The sequence below is a fragment of the Pelmatolapia mariae genome, linkage group LG7 (assembly GCF_036321145.2).
Source record: "Pelmatolapia mariae isolate MD_Pm_ZW linkage group LG7, Pm_UMD_F_2, whole genome shotgun sequence".
Classification (NCBI taxonomy): Eukaryota; Metazoa; Chordata; class Actinopteri; order Cichliformes; family Cichlidae; genus Pelmatolapia; species Pelmatolapia mariae.
In genome coordinates this window covers 63089066-63102949 of record NC_086233.1, presented here as the reverse complement: position 1 = coordinate 63102949, position 13884 = coordinate 63089066, and the positions used below count along the sequence as shown (strand labels likewise).

The window sequence follows — 13884 nt, the reverse complement described above, 5'->3', positions numbered from 1 at the left end:
CATCACAGGGGCTCGTGCAGGTCTCCTGTTTGGGAACACTCGACATAAGTTTGGTCCAGTTTGCTGCTGTCCTTTAACCTCTTTGGTGAGGAGAATTTGAACCCCTGGGTCAGATATGGCAATATTTGTTCAAATAATTGTTTAAATCATCCAACAATTCTTGAACTGTTGCTGAAAAACAGCAACAAGAACAACAAAAAGACGAATGATACTGTTGTGACTGGGAAAAAAATATCTCCTGTATGCAGCTTCCATAAAAATGTTAAAAATATATCAGGTGCTGGACACCAGCAGTCACAGCAATAAAAAAGTATTTATTTATTGAACTGTTTTAATGACGTCCTTACTCGCCTACTGTTTTATTATTTATATATATTGGTTGGTGTATCATTTCTGATGTTAATAAAATAAACTGTAAGTATCTGGAACATCTTTTGTTTCTTGTTTTAAGCAGAAGATAAATCATTTTCAAACGCACGGCTGAGACATTTCTCATGTGCATTATTGTCAGATTACGTCCTCCTCTATCTAAGATCGGCTCAAGAATTAACTGCCTGTCAAACAAAAATAAACGGGATCTGCAAATGCAAAAGTCCCAGTTAGCTGAAAGTATCTGAGTGATTTAAGATTAAAACACTCTTTTAAAATCTTCCTGACAATAAGTGTCATGTGAAAACTTGCTAAAATTAAAAGCTTTTCATAGTCATAAAAGTCACACAGTCATCATGAAAGCAGCCAGTTGGTTATGTAATGGTGCAATATTTGACCTGGTCAAATATTGTCCAACTGAAGTAAAACAGAAAAAAACAAAAACTAAAATGACCTAAATAATGAAGCCCACTTACAGGAATGAAAATTAAAGGTACGCAACATGAAAAGATGAATAAATAACAACCAACTGAGTTTATCGAAACGACTTTATCAGGAAAGAACCGTCACAGATGCAAACGTACATTTTTACATCAGTAAATTATTCGTCGTCTACTGTTTGGTTCAGTAGTTGCACACGTCACAGACTCCTTTATCTAAGCAACAGCAGTTTTTACTCTAAATAAATGTGTGGACTGAAAAACAGCAACAGAGCGACTGTTCATTCGTAACATTCGTTTGTCCTTGTTGACTCAAGTGTTAATTCACAACAATGGAAAAGTAACTGATTTCCAAAAAGTAAACACTACTCCGAGTTCCTATGCAGATTTCTGGACCCCTACAGGATAAATTTAGAAACGAGGCCTCACTAAACCACAGAGTCGCCCACGTACGTAGTAATGAACAGCCAGACAATAACAACGTGATGATGAAATTTCCTGCAACACAAACGATCCGAGGCTGAGCGAAGGTGCTTTAATTACTGTTTAAATGAACCCTAAGAAAAGGACGTAAAAGGTCACGATCTGTGTTTCACGTGGTCCCCTCTGTGGATAAAAACACAGCGGATCCCTGATAATATGAACTCGTCGTCTTGTTTTCTCACGGTTACTATAAACCGACAAAGGCCCGTGTTAGGACTCAGAGAGAACACGTGTGCGTTATCAGAACCCTGAGGTAAGCGGCAGTGCAATTCCTCCACAAAGTAGCGCACCACCACGCACATGTAAGCCCCATGGGTGACCACCAAAGCATGGACGGGGATATCCTTGACCCCGTCGTCGGCCTTCCCCTCAGTAGGAGACGCCTGTGACGGAGCAGGTAACGACGATTCGTCCTGCCCTCTCTCGCTGAAGTGTTCGGCCCCAATTTGCTGAAGCATTTTCTCCAGAAACTCTTTGAACCGCTCCTTCACCTGAGCAGAGCAAAAATCTGTTATGAAATGTTCTCCTGCTTCTATTGTTGTACATACTGTAGAATGAGACCCAGGCTTCCTACGGCGCTGAGGGATAAAGGTTAAAGGTCGTTTTATTCATAGTCACATCCTTTGGTATAAAAACTGCACATCTTTCTGATGCAACAACCTGCAACTTGTTTAAAAAAGGGAGGGAGCAGGCCTTTTGCAGAGGATTTGAGTGCTCTGTGCTTATGTCAAATCTATATTTGAATATCAGCGTCACCATCACGATGTGCTGGTCACGTCCTGGATTTGACCAGAGTTCATGTCCAAGCTAGAACGTAATGGACGAAGTATCTTGGAAATAGAACATCCTTCCCTCCAACAACCCCTCCTCCTCCTCCTCACATCCTGTCCTCCCACACACACACACACACACACACACACACACACACACACACACACACACACACACACACACACCAAGTAGTGACTTTTTAATCGGGTAGTGACGTACATTCTGGAGTTGTGAGACAGTAGACGGGCATGTACTTTGATCACCCCAACGTTCTCTCACAGATAGACAAGAAATTCAGTCATGCTGATGCAAAAAAGACAATGATGTGCTAATCATAACAGAGCTAGGAGATGAATGCTTCCTGCCACCTAGTGGAAGTATGTGTACATTACACCAAGATACCTCGTATCAAACCAGAGGTAAGTGTGCAGAAAGATTTCATTTTAGTGTAATATGTGCAAAAGATCCCACTTAAGAAAAAAAAAAGATTGGAATAGCAAACAATAGCAAACAGAAACATATTTGAAGGAATATATAAAGGAAGTGGGCAGCACGGTGGTGAGCTGGTTAGCACTGCAGCCTCAGATGGTTCTGTGTCTCTCTCTGTCTTTGCTCAGACTGGTGACCTGTCCAGAGAATAGGCTCCAGCCTTGAACTGGATGAGCGTTAGAGGATGGATTGTTTGAAGATGAAGAAGAGAGCAAACAGAGATACGAGGAAACTCAGGAAAGAAATAATCTACAGACAATTCTGCGATGGAATCAAAATGTTGTAGTTCATGACCTGTGAGTACTTCGAACTCAAGACTTCATTTTAATCTTAACTAAACAACTGTAAAATTTTATGGCTATATCGTGCTGGAACCATCTACCAAGTACTCAAATGCACCTTTGTGACTGATCTTTATACATTATGTGTTACCAGGAACTACATTAACACACAAACATGAAGTAAATAAATAAATAATGCCAGAGGCCTGTGCTAAGAAGCAAGATTTCATATTATCTGGGTAACGACAGGGCTAACCCTGGGTTTTCTGTACGTCCATGGTAACCTATGCTAACTTGCTCCAAAGCAGGTCCGGTTGACCAGCTGACCAATCGGTTCTCTGTTTGCATCACTGTAAAGTTTTTCAGTAGCATCTAATATCTTTGCATTTCCCTGCTGATCAGTACGAAATATAAATTCTTAGATAGAGCTTATTTTTTCCTGTTGGCTGCAAACAGTTTTACAACTATATTATTGTTCAGAAAGCATGAACACATGATCCCATCTATTTGTATCCCACTTGCTGTCCTTATATCAAATTTGCATGTAACTCATCGCCTGCGTTTCAAACCAAGGCTGCAGCTGAAAGGATGAAACATTCATTTAATCAAACAGTAGATTATAATCCATCAGATTTTCCCATGTTTTGATGACAGAGCTGCAATTTTCACAGCTGGCACGATGTTTCTTATTATAGTAACTCAGCACTATTAATACTAAAGCACAGTGCTCTTCCACTCACACTGCTGTGCTGTGTTTAACTTCTTCATATTTTTGCTATTATATAATTTTCTTTGTAAAATCAGCTGATCAACTGCTGGTATTCTTATGCATAGCTGTGATTGGTCAGATGCTGCCAACACCACATCTTTCATGTCAATGCGGGTGGGAAACCCTCGGTGACTAAACGAGTGGACAGCCAGCTTTATGTGACCGCTTATCATTACTGCCGATGATAGCGTAAGTGTATCCAGATAAAAGAAAGATACCCTGGCTTTATGGTTCAGGGGTCGGGTTCAAAAGATTACAGATGTTATTAATGTCCACATAAATAACAGAAAACCAGATAATCAGCAGGGATGCAAGGACCTGACATCAATAGGGTGACTTTTACGGCCCGTGTTATCACCAGTGCCACATCTGTTTTTGAGATGAAGAGTGGAAAAACAATAGAAGTGTGAGTGTTTTTCATCTTTTTGTTTTTAGTATTTTGTTGTTTCCCAAGGATAAAAAGAAAGTAAATAATTCAGTATTGGCAATAGGCCTGAATATTATTTATTATTTTTCATTATCAGTGATCCAGAATTTCACCAAGACTCACCTGCTCCTGCGTCTCTCCTCCCGGAGGTGTGAAGCCTGGAAACGTCTGACCAGCCGCCTCGGCCATGTCTTTGAGCTCCTGTAACCGCCTCCCTTCAGCTATCCCAAAGCTCTGAAAGATGAGTTTATTCATTGGCACGTAAACATTTGATCAATAAGTTTTCTCGTAAGTTATGAGGTCACTCGCCTTTTCTATAAGCAGAGGGTCACACACCATTTCTAGAGCGGAACAGCTACTGTTGTGCTTCATTATTGTTTCGGCGGTCTGGATGGAAAAACAAAAACAAAATGTAATCTGATTACAGAGAGGAGCAGGGTGGATTTTATAAGTCTGCCACGAGTACTCAGTCAGAATTACATAAGTGCTCAGTGTTCAAAGGTCCGACTGCATTTATCTTCTAACTGAGCCTTCATTTAGATCTCATCTCCACACCTGTGAAATTTTATGACACACAGAAACAAATCCACAGACTCACAAGATAAAATAAATCAATCAAACTGGATCTTTTGAAAGGCCAGACGCTTTTTTTTACACTGCTGTTGTATAAGGTTCATAGTTTACCTGTTTTGCCCGCAGCATGTTGCTAACAAACACGCTGGTGAACTTGACATTGGCGAGGTATCGCCCTGCAGCTTCTGCCTGCTGCAGCCCAGCCTCAGACAAAGGTGCGTCTATAGCCTGGCCTGGGTGGAAGGAAAAGGGGAAATTAGAATAAAGCAGCCTGGTGTGAACACAGCTCCATTATTCTATTTTTTTTTTTTTACCCAAAACAAGCAATTTTATTCTAATGAAACAAATATTTAGAATCATTCTTTACCTTGCAGCAGACCATCTTTGTTGTACTGAGTTTCCCCACTGTAGGAAATAAATGACAGGAGATAACATTGACAGAGATGTCAGAGTTTGGTGCTCAACAGGCACTCATTTGATTTCACATCTATTACCACATAAATGCAAATCTTTTATTACACCCAGCATGAAAGTGTTGCTCACAGTCATGACTTTCTGCAGGTCGTATGCCCAAACCTGTGCTTATACTTTTAATGACGACTGGCTACTAACACGTCTTTTTTATGAATTCAGTTATTTTGAATCACTTAATCAAAATGGCCAAAATAAATGCATATATCAACAAATGTCAGGATAAAAAGAAATTGACAAGTTCTCAGTTACAGATTCAACCCCAGTGATACGCAAAATGCAAATAAATAACAAAGATAACAAACATTTGGAGTCTGCACTGCTAATATTGATTTTATTTTCATGGTATCTTCGGACAATATGTGGTATGTGTTAGTGGTTTTACCTTTGACCCACAAAATATTTTTCCCCAATATTGTAAATGAATGAACCTTTATTGTTCCGCGTTTATTCTGCCCCCTGGTGGCCATCGTGAGACGTCGCACAGACTGAACAAACGGTACAAACACGCTGGGAGAGTCACAGTCTTATCATATATTCCTCGTTTTAGCTTAGAAGACGCTCTCCGTGAACTCTGGTTAAAACCACGATAGAAATAAACACAATCACTGCTACACGTTTTAAAACCCCTCCAAACACGACAGACTGAAGTCTGTCAAAGTACAAGTCGCGCTACTCGGAACCCTGTGGTGCTGAACTTAATATATTATCGTCAGATAAACTTACTGTCGAACAAGGGTCAGCCCAAATGTTAGCGTTTTCATGCTGCGGAAGTTAGAGACCGGGTAAAGACGCATTACTCATTGCATGAGTCTCACAGTGACGGAAAACAGGAACACTGGTTTATGGCGTCAGGAGGAAATTACAGCTGCCCACAGAAGCGCATTACCCCCACAGATATATTTAACCCGACACCATCCACTGCACGCTTGTAGGGTACAGATATTATTATGAAGGTGAACTCTGGAAAGGTGTCGACACGCCTGTGATCAGTCACTGACTACGACATCCAGGGGCGTATCCAGGATTATTTGAGCAGCTAGTCTCACTGAGATTGGGATTTTCTCTTAAAGAGAGTCCAGTTTACAAAAAATTTAGACGTGCATATATGATGCATTATACATGCATTATACTACTACACAGGTAGCTTAGTAGTGCAAAAGTTGTATAATCGAAATATATTTCAAGTAACTAAAGTAAAGCTAAAATTACATAATAGTAAATAATAAGAAACAAACAAACAGCATAACTGTTATCTGTTTGTAGGATATCAGTTATTTCTGGGGCCACATGCAAATCTGTCATATTTTCATGTACATGTGGAAGTTTATGCACTATGCACTTTTTCTGTGTCAACAGAAAAAAAACGCTGAATTGTAAACAAATTCGTGACTTTGAGTTTGTGTCAAAGCCTCAAGCTTCTGAAAAGCTGCAGACTTGTTTAACTCAAAATGTGTAGTAGGAGCTGTAGCAAATCTTTAATGGTAACATCATCAGTAAGGATGATTGCATATTAGTGTAAAAGCTCACATGTATTTAGCACCTAGTGCAAAAAAACATCATGGACTGGACCAGACACGTGCAGAGGGTGGGGGGCGGAAGGGGCTTGAGCACGTGCCCCTTTCCCGATGGATGCCCCAGGTGCCCTTTTCCTGCCTGTGCCCCTCAACAATAATATTTAACTATTAATCACAGTTGTGCTAAATAAAAGGGTCTAGCTTGCATCAGTCACATGACTATCATTAGAGATTGAAAATGTGACGTCATTCAGGGGTAAAACCGCAAAGGATACTGGGAAGTAGTGGCAAGAGGTAATAGCGGGCACAGGCTTTCAATAGAAATCAGTTACACAGCGATAAAAAGAAACATAAAATGGCAAGAAGCTGTTGTATTATTAACTGCACAAGCCGGGCGAACGGCAGCCGCGTGAAGTCGACGGGAAATGCGATTGGTTTTCATCGGATTCCGGCGTGGAAGAGAAATTGTCCAAGCCATGTCTCCGAAGTCACGAAGAGGCGACGGATGGCCTGGATTGCCGCTATCAGAAGACCTAATATAACGTTCGAAAACACTCCACCTCACATGTTAGTCTGCTCCAAGCATTTCCACAAAGGTAAGTGTTTTGTGGTAGTTAATATGTCTTATATGGCGCTGAACAGAAATCATCGCGCTATGCTCCTTTGTTTATTGTGGCTGTGTGTAATGTTCGCTGTATTTTGTAGGCAAACCAGCCTACGAAATGCTGGAATGCAATCCAGACTGGGCACCCTCTCTCAAACTGGGCCACACAGACTTTAAAGCTTCTACCACAGCGAGATTTGATCGGTTAAAACAGAGATCGAAATCAAAACAGCCACGAAAAGGCCCGCGTTCCTCTGGGGCAGAGACAGCTCATCCAGGCGAAATCCATGCAGGTAAAATTGTCAATGTACGTAAATAAATTCCACTTTTTCCACATTAAGCACTGTCTTGTTTTTGCACATAAAGTGATCTTGTCTTTGTCTGTGTGCATGTGTGTCTTTCAGCACCAGTCACTACGGAAACTACAGCTGAGATCGAACCACAGCAGCTAACTCCACAGCACGAGGATGAAGATCTGCAGGAGTGTAAAATGTGTTCTCTAAGGTTACAAGAAATAGCACACCTGCAGGAAGAAAACCTAATATTAAAACAAGAACTGTCCAAAAAGAAATTAGACAAGGAATTCTTGAAAGATGATAACTCTAAAGTTAAATTCTACACAGGGCTGCCTTCTTTTGCTTTACTAATGGGGGTGCTACAACAAATCAGCCCGAGCTTGCCAGACACTGACAGGAAAATTTCCCAGTTTCAGATGCTCTTGTTGACTCTCATGCGTTTAAGACTCAACCTTCCAATTGCACATATTGCACACCTCTTTGATATTAGCCGGACAACCACTTCCACTGTGTTTAACATTACTGTAAATGTGTTATACGCTCACCTCAGTCCATTGGTGCACTGGCCTGGAAGACATTGCTTACAGGCCAGTATGCCACACCAGTATGTAGAGATGTTTGGTGACCGGGTGACAGTTATTATTGACTGTTTTGAACTGTTCATAGAGAGGGCACAAAATTTACGCGCCATGGCGGAGACATATTCTACATACAAAAGTAGACACACAATGAAATATCTCATTGGCATCACACCACAGGGGACCATCTCTTTCATTTCTAAAGGATGGGGAGGGCGTACCAGTGATAAGCGAATAGCTGAAACATCTGGCTTTCTACAGAAACTTTCACCTGGGGACATAGTGCTCGCAGACCGGGGTTTTGATATCAGGGAAAGTGTTGCCTTAATGGGTGCCACTTTAAAAATTCCAGCATTTACACGGGGTCGCAGTCAGCTACAAGCAAAAGATGTGGAGGACACACGAAAACTGGCACATGTCGGGATCCATGTTGAACGCGTTATAGGCTGTCTACGGTCCAAGTACACTATCCTAAACGACACCATCCGTTTAGGTTTTGTGGTGCCATGTGAAGGTGAGAACATGACTTTGCTGGATAAGATAGTCGCTGTATCATGTGCGCTCACAAATATGTGCCCAAGTGTTGTTGTGAAGCAAGCAAGTGATGAATAACTGTTTTCCAATTTGCTCTTGTTTTGTTGTGCAGCTGTGTTTTTAAACAAATCAACTATTAATGCACAACGGTATACTATTTTGCCTTTGTCCTGTAAGCTTCAATAGTAACATGTAACACTGTTGTCAGTTATAAATAAAGACAGTCCTGATGAAAGACTTGTGCAACACTTACTTTATTTGTATTGGTTCTGACACTGTATATTAGTACAGACTAAAAAGAAAGATTGCGTCGGCCCATTCTGGACATAAAGAGATAATTTACAGCACAGCTGTAAAGTGCAGTGGTGTGACAGACATTTATAGCAATTTAAACACGTTCTAATAATTCACTGTGCATAACAGAACAACAGGTAACACAAACCATAAAGTGCAGAGTACAGGAAGATGGGTCCACCGTAATGTGACACTAAACATGAAATCACAAGAAAGTCCTTTTCTTTGCCTTTTCATCGAGTCTGTCTTTGTACGGACCGGCATTGTTCTCCTTCGTTTTGTACATTCCTTTTTTGGTGAGGAAAGAAAAGGCAAGACGGTACTGGAACGTGAGAATAAACGTTTTGCGGTGCTGCAAATGCCTGCATTTAATGCGGTAATTTGAATGTCTTGCCACCACCTCCCGGCATGCAATGCGCGAAAGTCACGTGGTCTGTCAATCTCATGAATGAACTTACCAGGTTGCCCGATCTCTTCACATTTCTTCCTCCAAGCTCGGTCCTTTATATTCCTGTCTCGGTACACAAAGCAGCTGGTGTCGTACAGCTCCGGGTTGTTTGCTACGGCATTGATTAGCCTTCCCTCCATTAAAGAATGAAGGGCTTTGGCTGGATCTGCCCCTTTGACCTAGTTACAGCCACGTCACCAGGCTCCTGATTGGTTGTCGCGGCGCGATTTGACGCTGGAGTTCAGATTTTCCAACTCGAGCGGTAGAGGCGAAACACGCGTATGCACAAAATGCAACACAAAAATTTACGCCCGTGGTTTTTTTCGCGAGTCAAACGCGCCCCACGCGCTACACTGACGCGCGTTTCAGGCGTTTTGGCGTTTTCGCGACGCAAATCTGCCTCCGAATTTTCGCTGGACACGCAATCGCGTGTCATCGCGCTCTTTCCATTGACTTTACATGTAAACCTGACGCTCTGGCCGCCTCTATCGCGTTCGGTGTACGCGCATTTTTTTTGCCGTTTGAGCGACCTCAAACCTTTCTGGAGGGCTTATATTTCACTAAATATAAATAATATAAATGATAAATTATTAGATTATGAATAATCTTATATGCATATCCACATAATTATGGATTATTATAATTATGATTAAAAACACACACACTTTTTCAACACACACACACGTGTTTTAAAGAAAATGCATTAAGAAACAGATTATATTAGATTTATATTTCAAATATGATAAAATGCTGATTTTACAGCAGCAACATTGTATCTCATTTAATAAACTTTCTGCCTGCACAGAGTGGATAGTCAAACAAACTGAATCACCATAAATACATTATTTTATATTTATTACTTCTTCTTTTTTTTTTTATTCTCGTTACTTTATTATTGTAGCACTAGGAATAAATAATAAGGGAAGGATTCTGGATCAGCACTATGATGCAAACTTGTGGCCATAGTATGTACAGTATCCTCGAGAAGGTATAAAATGTCACTGTATGTGCGTGTTTTATGTGTATAGATTTTTTTTGAATTATTACTCATGATATAATATTGTCCAGACATGCTCTGTAAGGACATGAGGAGGAAACAGTGACAGAAGGCGCTGTGTGAGGCAGTGGATCCGTCAGCAGCTGGATTACAAAGAGCACAGGTCACAATGACACCTGCACCAGTTGTTGCATTGCATTCAAGTATAAAAACAATAATAAACACAATGTTTTCGTTCTCTAACATTTTTCTATCATTACTTTATTATGGATTAGGTGGAGGAGTTTTTAAGTGTGGATAATTAAATAATAGATTAATTCAATAGCAGTTTGTGCCTCGTTCTCAGATGGACAAGAAGTGGAGAGTGATAGATGAGACAAGGAGATGGAAGCGAGGCAAAGAGTGAGTCGCAGGCAGAGCCGAGTTTACTTCTCACAGTTTTGTTGTCTTATGGTTCCAAGCGCTGTCACCAGTCTTTACATTTTATTATTATCTCATAACACTTGTTTAATCAGCTACCATCTCTCCTGTGGACTCTTTAATGTCTACCTTCTCAGATCAACACAGCCCTGCCCTCCAGCAGCAGCAGCAGCAGCAACTCCTCAACAGCAACATTATATCCATCAGTAAAACTGTCACAAGGCGGGATGGACTCATACGCAGACAAGGGAAGCTAAATGCAGTTCCTTTTATTAACACACAACACCAGGTGCAACTATATACAGGTGAGAGAGAGAGGGGGGAATCCAGAGGGGCACAGGGGAGGTCCGGAAACAGGGGCTCTTCACACAGTTCCAAAAACACAACACACCAGCAACTCAGCTCCCAGGCCTCCAAGGGAAAGAGAATCCGAGGTTACTCAATAGTCCAGCAATGAGATGTTTCCAGCCACTGCCTTAAGTAGTGGCACTGGTGAAGTGATGAGCCACAGGTGCGAGGGCCAGGGGCAGGAGCCCGCAATGAGCTCCGCCCAGGCGACACACGGCGAGAGGGAAAGGAAAACAAGAAACATATGTAGCCAACCTGGGTCAGCCGGGCAGACACGGGGACCATGACAAAAACATAGGCTACGTTTGCTTTGCATTGTCCCCACCTGATGACAGTGATATAGTTTGATGCGTTTCCATATTAGATTCTTCATGAACGTGTGTTGTTGCTCTTCAGCCTGGTTCTAGGTGCCCCTTTTTAACTTTGAGCACCTGCCCCTTTAAACATCTCTGCACGGCCCTGGATTGGACTAAGGATATTATCCAAGGCAAAGGAATGAATGATTGTCAGAGTTTCTGACTAAGTTTGAGAAAAACATGTTTTTGAAAGGATTAGCATAAATATTGACCTTGCATATTACCAGCTAACAATGTCCAAAATGTTTTTTGATAACCTAATTTTATAAAAAAAAAAATATTTTGGAAGGAAAATTGTATTATAGTAGGACAATGTATATCAAAAATCCTATAATTATTTTATACTAATAATGTTATGCCTATATTTAAAATAAAGACCAACTGGGAACGTGATTTTTTTTGGCGTAGATGTTAAAAACAACTGGGAGAAATTTATTCTAATAAAATTTCTTGAATATATGCATTTACAATTTTCAATTTTTGTAACGTGCTCCTGATTACAAATGTTACAAATGTGTAAATATTGACCTTTGTAAAGCTGGGTGTCAGCTTTTTTTACATTTCTATTTTTAAGCATGAGTTGACATATTTATTAAAAACAGTAATGTGTCAATATAAGGACTACACTTATTGTGTCAGTTTTTTACACTATCGCTGTATTTAAATTTCAAACATAAAACTTGTGTTGATGCCGTCAACAAACCTGTGACCCTGATATTGACACATTTGTTTTAAGAGTGTGATAACCCTTTGAAAAACACCACAGTGTGTAAGGTTTATGCCACAGCTGCCCTAAATTAACAATATTGATAAACACCAAAACTGTTCTTTAAGTTTCTGTTAAGTAATCAAACTTTCCTTTTTGCTAAAGCATATAGTTAGGGCTGGACCAGGTGACCCTGAATCCTCCCTTAGTTATGCTGCAATAGGTGTAGGCTGCCGGGGGATTCCCATGATGCACTGGGTGTTTCTTCTTCACTCACTATGTGTTAATAGACCTCTCTGCACTGAATCATACTTGTTATTAATCTCTGTCTCTCTTCCACAGCATGTCTTTATCCTGTCTTCCTTCTCTCACCCCAACCAATCACAGCAGATGGCCCCGCCCCTCCCTGAGCCTGGTTCTGCCGGAGGTTTCTTCCTGTTAAAAGGAAGTTTTTCCTTCCCACTGTCGCCAAAGTGCTTGCTCATAGGGGGTCATATGATTGTTGGGTTTTTTCTCTGTATCTATTATTGTACGATCTACTGTACAATATAAAGCGCCTTGAGGCGACTGTTGTTGTGATTTCGTGCTGTTGTGATTGGATTTCAGATTGTTATTTGCTTGATAAATAACAATATAATATTTAGATTTTGAACAAGTTTTTAACAGATTTCTAAAATACACATTTTCTTGCTTTAATGAAAGGTCGTCTAATAAATTTGCTGAGCACTGTAGGTGCTCAGCAGAACTTCACTTGGCAGCAAGGTGATTTGTGACACACTACATGAGAACTAAGTGCAAAAAGTCCAATGACTGTTCTAAACAAAGAGCTGCTTTCTCTCAATATTTAAAAGGGGAAATGTATAGTTATGGTAATAATTAAAAATAAGACTTTTAGAAATCTTGGAGGATAAGTAGTGAAGATTAGACTAAGAGAGACTAGATACTGGCTTGAGTTTGAGACTTATGGCTGTATGTGGACTGCACTGACTCTTAGAACATATAAATATAAAACATGTGGAAAAGCATATCGCCACACATGCCTTTATAGTAAGCCCACTGACCACAACGCACACATTTGTAGGTCTTTATGTTACTTTACTCTTTACTGTTGGCTACACTGTATCCCACTCTTATATTGCACTTTAGTCTTGCATGGCTCTAGCTTTCAATGCATTATTTTTGTTTTTTAAAATCACCAGTTCTGTAAATTGTATTTCCTTTTACCTGCCTCTTTATTAGCAGATATTGTAACGCTGGTACTGGTTCCAAGGCCCCGCCTCTGCCATGTCTCCCTGAAGGGACACTGCATCCAAGTTCAAGCATCCATGAGATGCACGACACCTGACATTTTGCAGCCCTACAGGATTCAGACGCTCCACTGCTGAGACACCGTACACGGTACTGCATCCAACACATCAGCTGTGGTTCTTTTAATCTGCAGCAGATCCAAAGGAGGAGTAGGACCAGAACCCGTTTTGGTTTTGTGACTATGCATGCATGACTGGATCAACTTTTTCAGGTTCATACACATTTGCAGAAACTGCTTTAAATTCTGGTCGGATCAGTGCATATTGTCCCACGTTTCATCATCATCATCGCTGCTTTGTGCACGCTTCGATTGATGCAGTTAAAGTCGCTGCTGGCTTACACACAGACAAACTAATGTCCTGATCAGGAGACAGACACACAGCTGAAAAGGAACACAGGCCTGCA

The 13884-nt window shown here is 40.8% G+C and overlaps 1 protein-coding gene across 2 annotated transcripts; it reads right to left on the bottom strand.

Moving 5' to 3' along the window:
- Positions 1 to 928: 928 nt before the first annotated feature.
- On the bottom strand, positions 929 to 5893 carry tigara (TP53 induced glycolysis regulatory phosphatase a). 2 transcript variants are annotated; one of them, XM_063481240.1, is made up of 6 exons: positions 5800 to 5893; positions 4970 to 5007; positions 4714 to 4835; positions 4339 to 4416; positions 4153 to 4263; positions 929 to 1783 (listed from the first exon to the last, which is right to left on the bottom strand). In XM_063481240.1, the coding sequence occupies exons 1-6, from the start codon at positions 5868 to 5870 to the stop codon at positions 1388 to 1390; spliced, it is 816 nt and encodes a 271-aa protein (XP_063337310.1). In that variant the 5' UTR covers positions 5871 to 5893; the 3' UTR covers positions 929 to 1387. The 2 variants fall into 2 exon arrangements, with proteins under 2 accessions (XP_063337310.1, XP_063337311.1); XM_063481241.1 differs by having other exon boundaries at positions 4366 to 4416.
- Positions 5894 to 13884: the final 7991 nt, after the last annotated feature.

Excerpts from the sequence above, each read along its gene's own strand:
- tigara (XM_063481240.1), bottom strand. The coding sequence starts at position 5,870 with ATGCGTCTTTACCCGGTCTCTAACTTCCGCAGCATGAAAACGCTAACA. Across the intron at positions 5,008-5,799 it reads GGGCTGACCCTTGTTCGACA|TGGGGAAACTCAGTACAACA; the intron begins GTAAGTTTATCT and ends TATTTCCTACAG. Across the intron at positions 4,264-4,338 it reads ACCCTCTGCTTATAGAAAAG|AGCTTTGGGATAGCTGAAGG; the intron begins GCGAGTGACCTC and ends CTCATCTTTCAG.